This window comes from Panthera onca, chromosome C1, assembly GCF_046562875.1.
Source record: "Panthera onca isolate mPanOnc1 chromosome C1, mPanOnc1 haplotype 2, whole genome shotgun sequence".
Taxonomy (NCBI): Eukaryota; Metazoa; Chordata; class Mammalia; order Carnivora; family Felidae; genus Panthera; species Panthera onca.
The window spans coordinates 34,117,513-34,138,693 of record NC_138346.1 but is presented as its reverse complement, the minus strand read 5'-3'; the positions used below and the strand labels follow the sequence as shown (position 1 = coordinate 34,138,693).

The 21,181-nt window shown below is 39.0% G+C and overlaps 1 protein-coding gene across 1 annotated transcript in view; it reads left to right on the top strand.

The window, feature by feature from the left end:
• The window catches only part of CDK15 (cyclin dependent kinase 15), an 85,069-nt gene that overhangs the window by 10,414 nt on the left and 53,474 nt on the right, over nucleotides 1-21,181 (top strand). The window contains exons 5-8 of the mRNA XM_060622971.3: nucleotides 8,932-9,026; nucleotides 9,771-9,833; nucleotides 15,174-15,297; nucleotides 16,957-17,077. Of these exons, the coding sequence (XP_060478954.1) occupies nucleotides 8,932-9,026; nucleotides 9,771-9,833; nucleotides 15,174-15,297; nucleotides 16,957-17,077 (403 nt within the window). The remainder of the gene's footprint in view (nucleotides 1-8,931; nucleotides 9,027-9,770; nucleotides 9,834-15,173; nucleotides 15,298-16,956; nucleotides 17,078-21,181) is intronic.

Genomic DNA, 21,181 nt, shown 5'->3' with positions numbered 1-21,181 from the left:
ACGTTAAAAAAAAAATTAAAAAAAAAAAAAAAAAAAAAAAAGAAGAAGAAGAAGAAAAGAAATGTCTCTTCTCTTTTACTTTCTCCCCTGTTAACTATTTTCCCTTCTTTATGGAACACATACTTATATGCCCAGCATATTGCTGGGCATTATGAAGGATGAGAAGAAAAAGCCCTGATTTTTGCTCTCTGTCATTTTCAGTCTTAACAGAGCAGATGATTCAGGTTACAAGTGTTATAATGGAGGTTAAAAAGAGACATAAACTAATATGAGAACCAGTTAGTCTCAGTGTGGCTAATGGAGTCAGTAGATTTTGAACTGAGCTTGGAAGGATGGGTTATGCAAACAGGCATGGAAAAAGCAATTTACAAAATGAGTTTATAACTGAATTTGATGCCATTTTCAAAAGTCTTTTAGAGCCCCTGGGAAATATGTCGTTTTGAATTTGAGTATAGGGGCCAAATGGCCATCAGGTTAGCCGGGAATTCATCCTGGTAGGATCAGGTGCATTCTGGAGGAAAGTGTGGTTTTAAGTGTTTAATATAATGGAAGCTGCATTTACTAATGTACTTATTAGTGGTCCCCATGAAAGTATGATCAGATTTAGAAGGAGTTGTGTGGATAGGTTGAATAGTATTTCTGAACATAATAGAAATCCCCAGGTCACCAATATAATGGGAGAGCCTCTGGCCCAGCTTCACCGCATTTTCATGGTGTTGTCTTTGTGCGTTTGAGCTTGCCTATTACTTCAGGACTGCCTTGCTCAGATTTTGCCCACAGCCAAGTTTTTCAGGTTGACATTTGACTTAACAATGAAAAATTTTGCCAGTTTTGCTAACAGATGGTTCTCAGCATGGTTCAGAAAAGCTGGATCTGTATTGTTCTGTATGGTAGATGTTTCTTTTATTGCATATTTACTAAGAAATTGCCTCTCCTTCACAGGTGTTTGCAATTACATTTAGTATTCAGCTGTGGACTTTCTTGGTTTGTTTTATGGACTTACCTTACTGAACGCTTTGCTTGTATAATATTAAAAACCACAAGAGGATTTTTGACACATTGGAGGTTGTTAGGCATCCATTTTCCAACAATGAATGTTTCTTTTTCCATCATTGAGAAAGCTAGAATCCCTTGTTAAAGAAGCCCTCTCCCCTCAAGAAGGGATGAGGCCTCATTTGAAAACTTTGGCACTGTCCCATTTTTCCTGTAAGAACTTTAAGGATGTGAGACCAGGGAGACAGGAGGTTAAATGAGAAGGGATGGGGATGGAAGGCAAAATAAGAACAGCTGGAGTTCATTAGTTAAAACCCTGGGTCACTAGCTAAAAAGGCAACCGAAAGCCACATGCAGAAAAACTGAGCAAGTAATGCAGATTTTTTTTTTTAAAGCCTTGAAGCAGGAATTACTTTTCCTGAACAGTTTGGCTGCTCTGATGGGATATCAGCCAAAGATTTACTGAATAGAATTTTACTACATGCATGGTCTCTTTATATATAAGTAGAATACATGTGGTGGTTCATTAGTCTGGCCATTTGGAATACTATTTGATCTTAACATGTAATATTATGAAATCAGCAAAAGTATGAACAACACGAAGGAAAACATATCTTAATACACATGCCAGATATTTTTCATATGTTACCTCTTCCAATCTTGTTAACAATCTCTAGAGATAGATATTACTATTATTCTAACATATAGCCATGCTTCAAACCAAATCTCTCTGATTCAAAAATCTGTACACTCTCTATGAATATTCTACAAATATTTATTGACCACCTACTATGGCCAGGCACTCTGTTGGCTTCTAGACACATAGTAGTGCACAAAATAGACATGTTCCCTACCCTCATTCCTTTGCTAATTAAAAAGATTAGCTGCCTTTATAACAACTTGAAAAAATCTTCCATAATTGGCTCTGGAATTATATTTTAAATGTTTATTTTTACAACTAGGAGAAGATACTTTTATTTGAATACGTGAATATTTTAAGCTTTTATATAAGAACACATTCCCTAATTTTATGAAACTGTGTATCAATGTCTTAATAATGTGCATTATTTTAAGTGGAAAATAAAAAATGGAAACTTTCGGTTCAAACCCAGGACTTTCACTCTCTTAGCAGCATTTGTTTAGGAAGCAGTCATATAACTAATCTTTTTTTGAAGACTAGATATATGACATAATCTTTTCTCCTCCTTTCCCCCATTACCTTTTTTTTAAAAAACACTTACATCAACTCTAGTAGGTAAAGCATGTTATTTTTGTTGTTCAGATGAAGGAGTCTGAAGTAACTTGTCCGAGCCTCAGAACTAGTAATCAGAATTGTTAGATATTAGAATCTATTCTATTCTAATGCTACTTTATTATGATAAATTTAGAAATCTGTAACTCAAGCACTTCTCCTTTAGCAAAAGTAAAAATAAAAATAGAAATCTGTTTTTATGATACATTTTGTATAAACCTTAAGCACAATGCAGAAGAAATATTTTAAAGAAAATAATATTATAAATTTGTCAATTCTGATTCTATCATGTACTCTACAGCATCAGCAATTGCAATGTTTAAGTTAGAAACAGTTTTAGCTGAGAATCTGTCAATATCATTCTCTAACAGAAAACATTACAGGGGCACCTGGGTGGCTCAGTTAGTTGAGCATCCAACTTCGGCTCAGGTCATGATCTCACAGTTCATGGGTTCGAACTCACACATCGGGCTCTGTGCTGACAGCTCAGAGCTTGGAGCCTGCTTGGGATTCTGTGTCTCCCTCTCTCTGCCCCTCCCCCACCCATGCTCTGTGTCTCTCTTTCTTAAAAATAAACAAACATTTAAAAAAAATTTCTTGAAGAAAACATAAAGTAATTATTCCCAGTCCATATGTAAGAAAACTGAACCAAAAATAGACTAAGGAACCTCCCCAAAGTCATGCAATGTGGTAGAGGATACCAGTAAGAACTCCTCAGTTGCCTGTTACTACAAATAGATTGTGGGAGGCCTGGTTGACAAGAAGTCCTCCATTGAATGCAATCAAATCATAGCACAGACATAGCACATTTACATGTGTATAGTTATATTTTTACAAAACATTGTCAGGATGATGATATGTGATTGGATTACAATTCCAAAGAAATTAGATAAGTATCTAACATTTGTCTTAACATTTATTTAAATTTATCTAGATTTCTTTTCTTGAAATGAATAACTCAACTCATTGACTGGATTTGTGACACCCAGGCCAGAAAAAATGTAACATCAGGAACCACAAACTCTTTTTAATTCAATACTCAGTGGAGGTTGAGGATGGAAATTGGCTCCATTATTGACTGCTACATAAACTCAATTACAACAGTTTGGTCTTCATTAATTTGCAAGCACATATTGAGCACCACATGCCAGGCCTATGCTAGGTGCAGGAGATAGACAAACAGGGACAGGGACAATCCATGCCTTCAAAAGCTCACAGCCAGCTATTCACTACATATATATGTGCCCTAGCACTTTGAGGGCCAGCCTTGTTTTTCCTTGTCATCGTCGTCTTTTACACAAACTAAAACAGAACACAGCAGAGTAAAATCAAAACATCATGACCCATTGCACTTGGAAAGCATCAATTTTCCTACACCTTCACTAAGCCACAACCCCCAATAAAATCAACAAAACCAAGAAAATAAATATTTTCATATCATTGCAAGATGAAAACATTTTTTAAAATTATTAAATATCTTACATATATGAGAATCAAACTAAATGCCATTTAATGTTCAACCAGTTGGTCATCTACTTTTGGACATTTAAAATAAAGAAAGAAATACTTTGCATTTTGTAAATGAGCTGAATAATGTTCAGTTATGGCTCATTTGTTCCTGATCTTTGGGATTCTGTTGTTTTCTTCAGGTTTTCTCTTTGGCTTTCTGAGTGTTCTCATACCAAGTTAATATATGCAGAATGCTTACAACAATGCCTGGCATGTAGTAAATGCTCAATGAAGTATCATCATCATCATCACCATGGAAGTATTTTGAAAGGACTCAAAGAAATTCCATTGTGATTCCACTTTTCTGGAGCTTTAAAGCCTCCCCAATTTATCTGTGTGTCTTTTCTTTGAAGAAACACAGAGATAGGTATACTTAGAATGTGTGAATTATAAAAACAATAATTTTAACAGGAACCAGGATGCTCTGATTTAAGGATCTTTCCCCTTCTCAGGTGGCTTTTGTATCCCTCAGCTTGTGAGTCTGCACAACACACCATATCCTGCTCTGAAGTTTATGAGGCAGGCTTGGAGTTAGAAGAAAGACCTTTTCTTCTTGGGTTTGAGACCCACACATCTGAAGCTGTAAGCATTTTAGATCCCTTTGGTAGATGGGCCAAACAATACCATGAGATAAATTCTTTAAACATCATCTACTGTGTCATGTAAATTGCCTATTATTACTCACCAAAAGCCACAGTTTCCAAAGAAGTATTTCAGTAGTTCGGGGGTGTTAAAAAAGCTGTAGTAGACATGGCAATAACACTCAAACATTTATAATCTAATGAGGAAGACAATGAAGAGAAACAAGGAATGAGAGCATTTCACAGAAACACCCTATGCCAACCAATTATAGATATAGAAATGACATTAGGTAATTAGTGACACTAATTCAATAGTAAATATTGATTTGATGTTTGTAATAGACCAAAGATTGTTCTAGACACTAGAGATATAGCAATAAGCATAAAAGACAGAAGTCCCTACTTTCAATGGGGACATTCTTACAGGGTGAATAGAAAATAAAAATACATTCTTAAGGGTGAATAGAAAATAAAAATAGAGGGGCACCTGGGTGACTCAGTCAACTGAGCATCCCACTCTTGATTTTAGCTAAGGTCATGATACCAGGATCATGGGATGGAGCCCCGAGTTGGGCTTCTTGCTAAGCATGGAGCCTGCTTGGGCTTCTCTCTCTCTGTCTCTCTCTGTCTCTCTCTGTCTCTCTCTCTCTCTCTCCCCCTCTCCCCCACAGAAAGAAAGAAAAGAAAGAAAGAAAGAAAGAAAGAAAGAAAGAAAGAAAGAAAGAAAGAAAGAAAATAGTAGTATGTTTGGTTTAATAAGCAGTAGGTGCTGTGGAGAAGAAAAAAAGCAGGGCAAAGGGACAGAGGATCACTAGGGTAGGTCTGGGGTGGGGAGGCTGCTATTTCATGGAGAAGGGTCATGGAAGCCTAGACTTTGTGTGTATGGTTTGAGTGGAGACCTGAAGGAAGCAAGGGAAGAAATGCACAGGCAATGGGATAAGACGATTATAGGCAGAGACAAGGAAAATTGTAAGACCCAGGGAGGAAATGTGTTTGGAAGTGTCCAAGGAACAGTTAGGAGGCAAATGTGTTAGAGCCAAGTGAGCAAGAATAGGAATATGAGGGCAAGGAGGTAATGGCTGGACAGGCCATTGTAAGTCTTTTGTATCTTATTCTGAGTGAGATGAGAGACCACTGGAGCAGAGACATGCCTTGACTTCAATCTAAGAAGGATCACAGTAGCTGGCTGTTCTGTGCATGACAGACTACAGGAAGGGAGAGAGGATGCAGCAAGAGACTAGCTAGAAGGTGTTTGCACTAATTCAGCCAAGATATGATGATAGCTTGGCCTGGGATGATAGCAGAGGCGATGGCAAGAAGGGAGGGATTCTGGACATGTTATGAAGGTATAGCCAACAGATTTGCTGAATTGGATCAGGGTATGAGAAAAAGAGTTGAGAGGAGTTTAAAAGTATTTCTGCAAAGAAATTGTGAATTGAAGATAAGACTAATAATATAAATATAAGTGAACAACAGAGAAGTGGTCAAACTGACACTTTTCCTACTCTTATAAAGCAGAAATTATCAAGAAAACTATATAAAATAAAGATTTTATAACCACACCATTGTTAGCAGTGAGCCTCATCCTAAGTAGATACTGTTCCTTGATAGTATTAAGCCATCATGATTAAGAAAACACACCACCATGATTTTATTTTTTTATTTAAAAAAATTTTTTAATGTTTATTTACTTTTTGAGAGAGAGAGAGAGAGACAGAGTGTGAGTGGGGGAGGGGCAGAGAGAGAGAGGGAGACACAGAATCCGAAGCAGGTTCCAGGCTCTGAGCTGTCAGCACAGAGCCTCACTTGAGACTCGAACCCACAAGCTGTGAGATCATGACCTGAGCCGAAGTCAGATGCTTAACTGACTGAGCCACCCAGGCACCCCATCACCACCATGATTTTAAAAATAAGCATCACAAGTTTTAGCAAGATCAAATTTAAGTAAGAATAAAATTGTATTAAAAATAAAATTAAAATATCTTAACAATTTCAGCTTTACCCATTTCCCTTAAAATCTAGTTTTGGTTCATGCTTTGTAATGCATGTGTGTGTATACATGTGTGTGCAGGAAGAGAAAATTAACATAATTCATAAATAAAAATTACACAAAATACAGCATTCTCAATTGATGGTAAGAAGTCACTGTTATAAATATGGAAGGTGCTGAAAACTCTAGCAGAAATAGAACATAAACAAAAGTTAAAGATACTAATCTTGGAGTGGGAGTTTAGTGGAATTCAAGGTAAAAGGGAGGGCAGAAGAAACTGATGGCTGGGATATTAATTCTAATTTGCAACCATGTGATGGTTTATATTTTCCAAGGGTTCCAAACATAACATCTGATTCCATCCTCATGTCAACCCTGTGAAGTCAAGTCAGAAAAGGCATTATCTTTTTTTCATAAAGAGTGTGATACTCTCCTGAGCTCACTCAGATAAAAGTGATGAGGCCAGGATTCACATTAAGGCCTCTGGCTCCACAGTCAGTTCCCTGTTAAGACATTCAATAAATATATCTGACAAATTAAGTGCTTACTCTTGGCTGAGTGTTGTACTAGGTGGTGCAGCTGCATCCAAAAGAGAGGAAAAGTCACTCCCTCCATTCCCATGTAGCCTTCAGGCTGGGTGGGGGTAGGGACATCAAACAAATGCCTGTGAAACTGTTTACTACATTTACAAAGCAATGTGTTTGTAAAAATGAAATAATAAATTTAGCTCATAAAGACTCGGGGGGCAAAAAGTAGAGTATTAGTCATTAGAGCAAAGTAAGATTAGCAGATATAATAGGGCTCCTTTGGTGATTAAAGGTTCCCAGCTCAAACTGATGTTAAGAAGGAAAGTCACCAGCTAATAGTTCTGATAACTATGCGCTAGCAGGGTGTAGATGACATCACCAGGAATCCATGCCTCTCCATCCCCAACACTGTTTTTCTCTGCCTTAGTTTTATTCCCAGACATGCTCTCACCAGGTGTTGGTAATCTGGCCAGAGAAGCTCCTGGTGAAATCCTACAAGCTCAGCCTTCTTCTCACAGTGGAAAAGAAAGCACTTCTTTCTGGATGGCACCAGCAAAGTAGGGTTTTGTGCCTGTCTCTGAAGCAATCACTGTGGCTAGAGGGTACTGTCCTCTGGTCAGGCCTGGGGGACACGCCCAGTCGTGGGTAGCCATGGGGTCAGCATGGAAAAGCCACCGGAAAAGTCACCACCGGAAAAGCATGGACTGAGTGGGCAAAGGGATTTTTCCCCAGAGGAAAGTGGAGGTATTCCCACTAGAAAAGAAAATGGCTATCAGAAGGGCAAAATAGCAGATGATCATTACAACAGGAAAGATTCCTGAGAGGAGTAATTTGTTCCAAAATTTGAAGGTAGTGTTTGGGTTTGGTTTTAATCTTATGGAATTCTGGGGAAGAGTTGGTGAAGGAGATTCATGACATACAAGCATACCCTGCAGAACATTGATTTGAATTTTTATACTTCACTTTTCCTTTCCTGTAAGTCTTAAGGACACTATTTATTCATGCAGGGATGTCCTGAACTGAGACTCATCTCCCTATCATGCCTTTTCTGGTCTCCACCCTTGTGAAGCTCGGGGGGGTTCATATCCCTGAAGCTCCCAAAGAGAGCTTTTCAGACTCCTTCCCAGCCACTCACTGGCCTTTTGTGCTGACTTCTCCCTTTTAAGATTGCCTTTAGTGGGGCGCCTGGGTGGCTCAGTCGGTTAAGCAGCCGACGTCGGCTCAGGTCATGATCTCGCGGTCCGTGCCCCGCGTCGGGCTCTGTGCTGACAGCTCCGAGCCTGGAGCCTGTTTCAGATTCTGTGTCTCCCTCTCTCTGACCCTCCCCCGTTCATGCTTCATCTCTCTCTGTCTCAAAAATAAATAAAAATTAAAAAAAAAAAATGATTGCCTTTAGTGACCTAATAATAATTTGTTATTAAAGATGCAAGAGACAGTCCTCAAACTTCACCACTCCCACTCCCCTGGGCTCCCCAAGATTGGCTCTGTCCTCTTTTCAAGTTTGCATTTTCTCCTTTCCACAGAGGTTGGCAATTCTGCCTTTAAGAAATCCTCTCCACTCTATTATGTTCATCCCATACCCTTATCCCTGCCTTCCACTAATCACATCCACGGGCTCTGCTGACCCTCTGTGACACTTTGAATTTTGGAGAATGGTCACATGTTGCAAAGTCCTACTCTAGAAGGCAGAATACTCCATTTCCTGCTCCTCCAATGGCCTTTATCTCTCCAGGCCTCCTCTCCTGTAACTCTGAAGCAGAGATAAGATTCCCAGAGGGAAGCATTTGCAAAGTGCTCTGAGTGCTTTGATGAAATTGATTAGATAAATGGAAACATAGTTTTTTGCAACTGCTCTAGCCTGTAAGAAAAATAAGTTATGTAAATGCAGTGGCTTGCCATTTGACAAATGATGAAGGTCCTTTGTAATTTTTAATATTATTTCATGAGAATTTTTTCCCAGCAATAAAAAAATCAGAATGATTGATTTGAAATGTTTAAAAAATAAATACTGCTTGACATCTTTAAAGCAGTACTTTCATTATCAATGATTGAATTAATATTTTGTTTAATTTTTTCTAGCTTCTCTCCTGAAAGGTTTGAAACATGCCAATATTGTGCTCCTGCACGACATAATCCATACCAAAGAGACACTGACATTTGTTTTTGAATACATGGTGAGTTGCCCCAGCATTCTATAAAGCATGAGGGAAAAGCCTGGTGCTTGTACAATGAATCTGTTAATATTTTATGGCATGATAAAACTTTCATTACAATGTGGAAAGTGTCATGGAAATTTTCATTATTATGATTGCCAGAGCTTATTGTTCTTACACTCCTCCTTTAGTCCTGCTTCTTTACCCACTGTATTTGTTGTCTTTCCCCCCCTTACCAACAATAAAAAATAAGCACTTTGAGCTTGCCTCCTCAATAAAACTTTTGTACTTATTTTTTATCTATTTTTAATTACCATCTGAGCAGAATCCAACATTATTTCATTGACAATAAAGACATGAATCACAAGGTCTTTAAAAATTGTATACAAGTTTACTAAAAATAACTCATTTTCATATTTTTGAAAGGAAAAACATTCAGATATTAGCTGAAATAAATCATAGGGCATGTATACTTGACTTGCCTCCAAGGAGAGTGAGAAATGCCCGCTCCACTGCCTTCAGTGGCAGTCATTTAAAATGAGCATCTTTTTGTGATGAGAAACAAGCTTCCTTGTAAGAAGCCATTTAGAAAGACACCCTGTGTTTGACCTTAATAGTGAGGTCTCAGGAAACCTGGTTATGTATCTTTTGTACTTTAGTCTCAAAAATTCTGAACTTTATAATACCTCTGACCACCAATCTATGGTCTACTTTAGGACACTGTTCAAGCTCCACTAATGTTACTCTCTCCACCATTTTGTGTAGCACACAGACCTGGCCCAGTACATGTCTCAGCACCCAGGAGGGCTTCATCCTCACAATGTCAGGGTGAGTACTTTGAGGGTCAGGATTCAGGAGAAGAATTTTGAAACAGACTGTCATCACAAAGCAAAGTCTCGTGATACTAAGTAAGAAGATGCCTATCATTGATATTCTAGAGAAAAGTTTTTTTCAAGAGTTGCCCCTCAAGATATAGAGCAATGTCTAGCCATTTTCCAGGCAGCTTAACCTTGTTAGTCATTGCCATCATGCAAATGTGTCTTTAAAAATATACACCAATGAAAAAGAATTGCATTAAAAGGAAAGAAGTGAAGCTAAGACATTATAAAATAAATACCTTATTCGTGGCAGACTACTGTGGTCTGTGATAGTGTTGTACTTATATTTTCCCAATAGAATCAGCAAACAAATTACCTTTGTTAGGTCTAATTTAGTTATCTGTTTGCCTCTTATATCAGATCCTATTATAAATGGGACCAAATTCCATTTTCTAGTCATTGGAATAGAAATAATAATAAACTCTCAACTAGCTGTAATTCTATGTCTGTTATGAATTTTAGAAACCATTTTTATTTCATACTTTTCATGCCCTAAGGTTTTTATTGGCATTAATTAATTAATTAATTGGTCCTTGATATAACATATATGAAATTTGTATATGATGTATTCATATTCATTCATTTAACTAATATTTATATTCCTTCTTTCCTTCATTCATTCAAGAATGATTGAGTACTTCATATTATATTAAGTTTTGAGGTTCCAATAATGAATAAGTTGTGTTTCTTACTTTCAATAAGCTTAAAGCCCAGTAAGATATATGGACTTAAATAGGCAATAAGAAGCAAAGTGATAAGGGCGATGGCCATGTTAACTAGAAACGCTATGAGAATTCATAGTAAGGGGACCCATCCAGTCCTACAAGCAAAGGGGAACAGAAGATTTGAGGACAAGGGGTTGAGGAGAGTGAAAACATTTTAAGATAGCCGGTGAGAATGAAAACCATTAAATTATCTTCATGATCATGGGATTTCCTTTTTAATGGCAGCGCTTAGCAATTCAAATAGAGGAATATAAAAAGTAGACTGTTAGAGTGATTCAGAGTTGGGGTTTTGCCAGACATATGAAAGAAAAAGACAGTTGGGCAAGAGAGTTGAGGAGACTGTCAAGAGAGAGGTTACAGTGATGGTCAGAGACTTCTAAAAGGAGCCTAATCTGAGGGAAGGAAGTGAAGATAGGCAGGTTGCTGATAGCTAGGGACAGAACAGAAGAGCCAAGGAACTAGAGATGTTGATTAGATAGAGGAAGGCTTAGAGAAAGAATAACTGTGAGAAAGATAGAATATTTTCAGGCTTGAGTGACTCTCATACCAGGCACTGTGCTAAATGATTAGAAGGATAAGAAGCCATGAAGAAGACATGAGTCCTGCCCTCAGGGGCCTTACAACCAAAAACAAGAGATAAGAAATATGCACCAATACTGTTACAGGACATTTGTGAATAATACCGAGTGAGAAATAAGGCCTCATGTAGATGTACAAAAAAAATAAAAGATATCTTCTCATTTTAAGAGCTTTTATTAAGGCAGACATTAAAAGATACATTGCATTTCAAGAGTCTGTAATAGGGGAAGATGTCACAGACGGAAGGAATGTTTTCAGCAAAGATACAGAACAGAGAAGTAGAGGATGTATTCAGGAAAGAGGATCCCAGAGCCATGGACTGTTAGGGTTACATGAACTACATTACTTTTCAGTCTTTGTGTTTTGACCCATTAGCGGGTTATGAAATCAATTTGGCAATCAGCAACCAGCATTTTAAAAAATGAAATAGATGAGAAAAGAATAGAAAATATTAGGGTATGTTACACCTAGTAAGAATACGTATTATTTTGTGCAACTTTTGTGCCCCTTGAAACCGCGCTTATATCTATATATGAATGCAAGTACTGGATACACATGTATTTCTTATGGTAAGTTGCAGCAGGAAAAAAAAGCCTTAAAAACTCTGGGCTGCTCTAACTTTCTTAATTTGCAGAATTGGAATCCAAGGTTTGATAAGACAAATATTTTGCCTGAAGTTATAGAACCAGTTTTTGCCATTGCTAAAAATGATTCTTGGTTAAGATTCTTTTCCAGAGTACTGCATCTCTGGTCCTATTGGCCCGAAATAGAGAATATATTAGTAAAATGAGGATATGTAAGTCTGGAAAAATAGATTCGGTAGGTGGTTGAGAACCTTATTTTCTAAGATGTGGACTATATTTCTTAGACAGTAGAGTCATTCAAGGGGTTTGCATTGAGAGAGAATAACATGATCAGAAGGAAATTTATGTAACTGTGGTCTGTGGGATGGATTAAAGAGTAGGGGATTTCATTAGGAGTTCATTGATGTGGGCTGGCCCAGTGCTTCTCAAACTTCAATGAGCAGATGAATGACCTGGGCATCTGATTCAGGAAGTCTAGGGTAAAGGCCTTAGCCTCTGGGTTTCTAACATAATCTCCTTGATTGACCAGAAGAATTATAGCTCTATTAACAGAAATAGAAGTTGATTGAAGAGGAGGAGGAGGAGAATTCCTGTTTTAGACATAGTGAGCTTCTAGTTGAGGTAGAAATCCAAAGGAAAATGAGCAGCAAACAATTGGAGGGGAGATTGGTGCCCAAGAGGAAGATAGACGCTGGAGATGTAGACTTGAGGGCAATTGGAACATGTAGTTTGTAAAGACAAGAGAGTAGATAACCCAAAGAGCAAATACACAAAGATAAAAGAACTGATTATAGAACTTTTGCCTTTAGGGGTTGAAAGAGGAACAGGACAGCAAGAGACAAAAGAAAAGAAGCTTTTAGGAATGTAGAGGATCCAGAAAAATACACTCTCATGGAAATCAAAGGAAAAGACAATTTCAGGGAAGGCATGGTTGAGAGTGTCACTAATACCAGGAATACATTTGAAAACCATACTTGACTATTTTGTGGATTTGTGAGGGATACACTAATAAATAGAGGGGTTTATTAGGGGTATGTGGAAGCACAAAGGAAAAAGTTTTCCCATCAAAACAAGTGGGAGTAGGGATGAGTTCTCCATAGCCAGGGCAGCAGTGAAAATGCTCACTCTGGCCCAGGTGGCACAAGCCCAATGAAATTATCTTGTCCCCAAGAGCCTCACTGTGTTGGAAACAGGACGAACCCCTGGGGTATGGGAAGTCTCTCTGGAAAGAATCACCCGAGATCTGGCTTGGTGTTGACTGAGAAAACACCAAGGGATTGAGTTCTGTTAATGGTGCTTTGGTGGTGTGAAGGAAGAATCCAGGTTGCAAAGGATTCAAGAGTGAGTGAGTTGGTGAGGTTAGTCAGGGCAGACTGCAGTTTTGAGAAGTGTGGCTCTAAAATACCATATGTGTGGGGCGCCTGAGTGGCTCAGTCAGTTGGGCTCCTGACTTCGGCTCAGGTCATGATCTCACAGTTCATAAGTTGGAACCCCATGTCAGGCTCTGTGCTGGCAGCTTGGAGCCTGGAGCCTGCTTCGGATTCTGTGTCTCCCTCTCTCTCTGCCCCTTCTCGGCTCACACACACTCTCTCTCTCTCTCTCTCTCAAAAATAAATAAAATGTTAAAAAAATAAAAATAAATAAAATAAAATACCATACATAAATACTGCAGCGCTTTACCATTTACAAATGCTTGTGGACATTCATGTGGAGCCCGGGAGGAAAGGGATTGAAGAGCAAGAAGGTGAGGGCGGGTGTGACTAATTAGTGAGAGCAGTCTGTACTCCAACATGAAAGGCGTTTCAGGCTGGCCCACTAAGAAATTCTGTCTCTGACTCAGCCAGCTCCCTCTTCCTTTCCCTGTCAAGTTTTAATTTTCTTTTCGCCAGTTTCTCAGAATGGTGTAGTGGAGTTAGGCTGGTCTGAGTTTGAGTTTTGGCCCTGACAGTTTCTAGACATGTTTTTAAAGTATCTTTGAGCCCTATTTTTCTTATCTGTAAATCAAGGACAAGCGTTATCTCCCTCATGGATTACTTTGAGGATTATGAAAGGTGCTAGGCGTACAATAAATGTTGTTTTCCCCTTCCTCCCTTCTGTCTCTCTCCCCCAATTGTCTGTTGCTCCCACTTTCCTCAGTATTTTCACATTGAAAAGCACTAGGAAAACTCATAGAACCAGTGAACATAGGAGTGTCAGGAAATTTTTAACATTCTTAAATGGCTCATGAGCCTGATGTAGGACCTGCATAAAACTACACAGACACAGCGGTGCCATGGTGGGCAAACCCCCCAGGCCTCTTTGGTCAGATCGAGCTACCCCTCTGCTTGCCTCCAATGTCTCCTAGTCATTGCTAGGCCAGTAAACGTGCCAGCATCTCTGAAGTTCCCAGTTTCCAGGATGTGATGCAAAAAGTGTGATGGATTTACCTGCACAGCTCTGCATCTGCTATTGTGCCTCTGTCTCCAGGAATGCTGGGGCTGGGCTTTTCTTTTCTAAACTGCCAGAACATGGCCTCGGTTGGCATAGGTCTTTGTAAACACTAATGTTGGTGTTTCGATTCTCAATTGCCAGTGGCACTGGAAAAGAGCAAAAGACATTGGAATCCTAAGCATTCTGTTTTTCCTTAAGCGTCTACATTGGTGGGAACCTAATAATGTCTTTGGTTTCTATGCCTTATAACCACATGCAACATTTAAAAATTTGGGCCCAGAATGTATTTTTCCCTCTTATTTCTTTAACTATTTATTCCTTAATCTCTTTCTTTTCTTTTCTTTTTTGGTCTATTGTTTTTTTGTTTTTGTTTTTTCCCTGTTTTTGCTCTTTCTTCCTTTTAGTCAAATGGCTGCAATATAGCTTGTTTTCAGCTTTGAACTTCAGACTTAAAAATAGGTTTAAAAGGTAATGGTTCCTTTATTTCCTAATTCCATCTAAAGATATATTTCCTAGTCTGGTCTCCTTGTGTTATGTTTTTAAAAGGGCTTCATATCAGAGAGCCTGGAAAACTTAAGCAGTTGTAAACCTTAGAATATCATTTCCAGGTCAACTTTGATCTTATATGCCAAGTTCATCAGTGGGAAAAAAAATTAAATCTTTCACATCTAAATCAATAACTAGTTCCGAAGGAAACTTCAAAGTTTCCCTTTAGATTTTTAAGGAAGGGTAATTCCTCCAGTATCAAAGAAATGAGATGTCAGGAAAAGGCAGAATCCCTTTGTTTAGGACATGGTCTACTTATTTGACTTTCCTTGTCTTTTTTTTCCCCTTTCTGAATGTAAAATCTTTTTTTTTTTCCTCTCAAGAAACACTTTTACTATATTCTTTCAGATGACTGTTTTTGATTTAGAGGAGAAATCAACACATAGTGGCTCAAATCTCCTTAGATAAGGTGTTCATTCCTTCCAGCTTTTCATGTTTCAACTTTTGCGGGGCCTGGCATACATCCACCACCAACACGTTCTTCACAGGGACCTGAAACCTCAGAACTTACTCATCAGTCACCTGGGAGAGCTCAAACTGGCTGATTTTGGTAAGTCTCCCCTCAAGTGTCTTTCTGGGCTATGAACAATGATGCTTTTGTGTGCATGTGTTTAAAGCATTGACTAGGCCTGGCCTTTGAAAATCGGAGGCCCATGGAACGTGGTGCTTTGTGAGGATGTCAAACTACCATATAGGAAGTGTGAGGCAAGAAACAGGGCAAGCTTGGTAGCTTCTTAGGATTCCATCAAGTCCCAGTCTAATCAGATCCTAAAACTTGGGTACCTCTACTGCCCCATTGCCATTTTTTATAGGGAGACATTTGTAGAGAGAACTGTACCTAGTACGTTTTCCTACATCTGAATGGATATAAAAATTCAGAATAGATCAAGGTTATCCCATGATGACAGGATAAAGAGGTAAACCCCAGATTATAGGATGGACTCCTGTCGCAGTAGAGGCTTCAGGGCACTTGTTCTGGTCACCTATCTATAGAGCTGTGTTGCATGAGTACCTGAGGTTTTTATTCCTATCAAGGTGACAACAGATTTCCCTGGGGTATCATTTTAGTTCCATTTTAGTACCTGGGGTTCCATTTTAGTACTTATCACAGTTTATAACAATATATACACATATATTTGTGTAATGATTTTGTCTACTCTGCTAGACTGTAAGCATCATGAAGACATCCTGAGTCCATTTTGCTCATCATCATATCCCTAAGGCCTGACACCACAGTAGGTGCTTCATAAATATTTGTTAAAAAAACTAGAGCTGAGGAACCACTCTTCTCTGTTTGGCGGATATCAGATGGTTGCACTATAGCTATAGTACTTAATTCTGACATATTAGTTTTCATCTGAGCATATAAGCATTTGGCAGATACTCATTTATGAATTCCCACAACAGAGAACTCATCTACTGAGGTTTTTTTCCCAGCTGCACATCATGTGATTCTGTGAGATAAGTAGCTGACCAACAAAAGTACTCTTATATTCCAGAGAACTTGAGAGTGATGTGTTCAAGGCCTTACCAAATTAATTAGTTTGGATTAGCAGTCCCCACCTTGTATGTACTAAACTGGGGATTCCTGGACTACAAAATGGAGGGCAACCTTATTAGTTGTGAACTGAGTTCTGTTGCTGTTACAGAGACCCCAAATTACAGAGGTGTAAACATGCTAGAAGCTTAACTTTCTCTCACATAACAGTCTGACCTAAGTAGTCAGAGCTTGTATGGTGGCTCCATGGTGTCTTGACCCATGTTCCTTCTGTCATGTGGCCCCACCATCCTTAAGGTATTGCCCCAACTACATATTTAAAGATGGCTGCCACCTCATTCTCATTATAGCCTAGAGGAAGAAGAAAAGGGAAGAAGGTGTGTTTAATTCCTCCAAAAGGGCATGGTCTGGAAGTTCACACATCACTTCTGTTTATATCATATAGGCAAGAATTTAGTCACCTCCCTATACTTAGCTGCCAGGAAGGCCACATCTAGCTGCAAGTAGGCCAAAATTTCAGAAATTCACTTGATGAAGATGTACGCAAGGGTCAAGATAACTGAGTAACTATTAAAAGCACCCAGATTTTGTGTATTATTTTTTTTAATGTTGCTTACTCTGCCAGTTATTAACTCCTGGTAGCATGCATCTCTTGCTGGCTCTCCAGGAAGTCCTAGAACAGTGAGTTCTGTGCTTTTCCTCTTTGGCCAGGTCTTGCTCGGGCAAAGTCTATTCCCAGCCAGACATACTCTTCAGAAGTTGTGACCCTCTGGTACCGCCCTCCTGATGCCTTGCTGGGAGCCACTGAATATTCCTCTGAACTGGACATATGGTAAGAAATAGTGTCAATAAAATGAAGAAAATGTGAGTTGTTTTACCCATTAGAACTGCTTTATAATCTTAATTGCATTTTAAGTAATGTTAATAATGACAATCATGCTTATATACAGAAACACAAAGTGCTTTCAAATATGTATCTCATTTGACTTTTGCAATTATTCTGTGAATTTTTATAGTTAAAGAAATTGAGACTCAGAGAGATCTTGCCCAAGGCATATTCTGAATTGGATAACTCTCCTCCTAGCTCTTCTCTTCAGTCTTTTGTCTTTCCCCCTTGTCCTCAGAGAAACACACACTCATGCTCCCCAACCACAGATACACAAACACATACACACATCTGCACACTAATGCTCACACATGCCCAAGTACAGTTCAGAGCTTAGAGAAAAAGGCACACAGACCATGATTGAGCAGACCCAATTTTCATGCCAGTTCTATTAATTATTCTGGATTATGTTATCTTGAAAACTCATGTATCTTCTCTGTGTCTGTGTTTCTCCATCAAAAAACAATTTTTAATGTTTATTTATTTTTGAGAGAGAGAGTGAGCAGGGAGGGGCAGAGAGAGAGGGAGAGAGAGAGAATCTGAAGCAGGCTCAGTGCTATCAGTGTAAAGCCCAACATGGGGCTCGAACCCACTAACCGTGAGATCATGACCTGAGCTGAAATTAAGAGTCAGATGCTTAACTGACTGAGCCACCCAGGTGCCCCTGTGTTTCTCCATTTTTAAAATGAAGGTAATAAACTCTTTCCATGAGGGGTTAAATGGGGCTATAGTATAAGAATCAGATAAGCATTTCCAAGTGGAACCACATCACTGGGGAGGCTCTTAGATTAATGGAGTGCAATAGTGACTGTGGGATCACTCATCATCCTACAACAGCAGTGTTATGTTATCAGATCGTATTTCTGCTAATATCTCGGTCATCTGGGGGCCACAGTTAAATGTGTGGTGACTTTGCAATCATAGCCATCCCCTCAGAGTTAACAAAATGTATGGACATCCTTCAGTTCCTTAGGAGGTCTTCCATAAACAAAAAGCCTTGTTTTAAAAAAAAATCAATAATAGATTTTTTAAAAATTAAACAGTATTGGGGCATCTGGGTGGCTCAGTCAGTTAGGCGTCCAACTTCGGCTCAGGTCATGATCTCACGGTTTTTGGGTTCAAGCCCCATGTCGGGCTCTGTGCCGAGAGCTCAGAGCCTGGAGCCTGCTTCAGATTCTGTCTCATTCTCTCTCTGCCCCTCCCTCACTTGTGCTCTGTCTCTGTCTCTCAAAAATAAATAAATGTAAAAAAAATTTTTTTTAATTAAACAGTATTCTAAAAAGGCTAAACTAAGCTTTTGGATTTCCAAAAGAATTGAGAAAGGTTGCAGAAATATTCCTCCAGTGTCTCTGGAGTCATTGATTTCCCAATACCTGGTACCATTTCTAGAAATATCACCAGCTAGTCAAAATCCTCCTGAAACTGTCAGCTCTCACTGCTCTGCACTGTCACTTCAAAGGCCTGTGCAGGCTCTGGCTTTCTTAGTGCTTAATGATTGCTTCCTAGTTGTGCTTCACAGACAAACTGAAACTTCTACTCATCACTTCTAAACTTTGTTTTATTATGGAACATTTAAAACATTCAAAAAATGTATCATATATATACATCAGTGATTCTTGACCAGGGCCAATTTTGCTCCCCAGGGACATTTGACAATGTCTGGAGACAGTTTTTATTGTCACAGCTGGGAGGCGGGTGCTATAGGCATCTAGTGGGAAGGGCCTGGGACGCTACTAAATATCACAACAAAGGTTTATCCAGCCCCAAATATCAACAGTGTCAAGACTGAGGAACCCAGGGGCGCCTGGGTGGCACAGTCAGTTAAGCGTCCGACTTCAGCCAGGTCACGATCTCGCGGTCCGTGAGTTCGAGCCCCGCGTCGGGCTCTGGGCTGATGGCTCGGAGCCTGGAGCCTGTTTCCGATTCTGTGTCTCCCTCTCTCTCTGCCCCTCCCCCGTTCATGCTCTGTCTCTCTCTGTCCCAAAAATAAATAAAAAACGTTGAAAAAAAAAGAAATTAAAAAAAAAAAAAGACTGAGGAACCCAATGTAGATTAAGAAGCATAATAAAGTGAGTTTTGTGCATCCACTCCCAATGTAACAACTAGAACATACTGCCACATTTACCTGTGCCCCTCTCCCATCAACCTGTCCCTCCACCAGATGGGCTCCTAACTTGAATTTTTTTCTTGTCACCATTCCCTTACCCCTTTCAAAAATAATATTTGCATTTTTGATAATGTCCTAAAGATATTGTTTTACTTTACCTGCGTTTGAGTTTTTGTAAAAATTGTATTATATTGGGTTTTTTAAAATGTTTATTTATTTTTGAGAGAGAGCGTGCATGTGCAAGTGAGAGAGCGGCGGGGGGTGGGGGGTGGGGGTGGAGACAGAGAATCCCAAGCAGGCTTCACACTGTCAGTGCAAAGCCCCCCAGTATTATATTGTTTTTAGACTTCTGTGCTTGCTTTTTTCCACTCAAGATGTTTCTAAGATTCATACATGTTGATCTATGTAGCTATGCCTTATTCCCTATTGATGAACATTTCAATTATTTAGTTTGTTTTTCTGTGTTTTGTTTGCTTTTGCTGTTATGAATATACTTGGTACTTATATTTAAGGATTTCTCTAGAGTACTTACTTAGTAGATTTCCTATGTCATAGGGTATATGAATGTTCAACTCCTGGAAATAGTGCTGAATTATTTTCCAAAGTAGTTCTAACAATTTACATTCGAGCAGTGTATTATAGCCCCTTATCCACATCTGCACCAACTTTATAATCAAGCAGGTAGTATGGTATGTTGTGATCTAAATTTGCATTTTCCTAATTACTAATGAGGTTGGACACCTTTTCATGGATTATTTGCCATTTGTATTTCTCGTTTATGAAATACTTACTTGTGGGGGCGCCTGGGTGGCGCAGTCGGTTAAGCGTCCGACTTCAGCCAGGTCACGATCTCGCGGTCCGTGAGTTCGAGCCCCGCGTCAGGCTCTGGGCTAATGGCTCGGAGCCTGGAGCCTGTTTCCGATTCTGTGTCTCCCTCTCTCTCTGCCCCTCCCCCGTTCATGCTCTGTCTCTCTCTGTCCCAAAAATAAATAAAAAACGTTGGAAAAAAATTTAAAAAAAAAAAAAAAAAAAAAAAAAGAAATACTTACTTGTGACTTTTGCTTATTTTCTTTTGGTCTCTCTGTCTCTGTCCCACTCTGTTCTTCCCTCCCTTTCTTCCTTCCTTTCTCCTTTTCTTTTCTTTCCTTCTTTCTTCCTCTGTCTCTTTCTTTCTTTCTTTCTTTCTTGATTTATAGGTGTTCTATTCTGAATATTAATCTTTTATCAGGGATGTTGCAAGAAGTCTCCCCAGTTTGTGGCTTATGTTTTCATACCCTTAGGTTGTCTTTTTGAATAAAAGTTCTTAATTTTAATATTGTTGACCTTATCAGTCTTCTATTTTTGGTTAGCCCTTTTGTTTCTTGTTTTAAAAAAAAATCCTTCTCTCCTTGAGGTCAGAATGATATTTTCTAATACATTCTTTAAAAAGTTGCTGGGGCACCTGGGTGGCTCAATCGGTTAAGCATGCAACTCTTGGTTTCAGCTCAGGTCATTATCTTATAGTTCGTGAGTTTGAGCCCCATGTCAGGCTCCGTGCTGACACTGCAGAGCCTGCTTGCAATTCTCTCTCTCTGTCTCTCTGCACCGTGTGCACTCTCTCTTTCTCTCTCTCAAAATAAACTTAAAAAAATAAATTTATAAGTTGTAAAGTTTGTCCTTTCATTTTAAATCTTTAATATATTGGAAATTGACTTTTGTCTGTGCCAACCAGTTGTCTCACCCATTTTCTTCTGTGATCTGCCATAGCCAATCTCTCATATATCAAGTTTCCATGAACACAGAGGTCTATGTCTGGGCTCTCTTTTCTGTTCCACTGGGGTCAGGGGTTGGTGTCTCTGTCTTAGGACCAATGTGCCACTGTATTAATTTCTATAGCTTTATAATATTTGATATCTGGTAAGACAAGTGTCCCCACCTATTTCGTCTTCCTCAGGGGAGTCTTA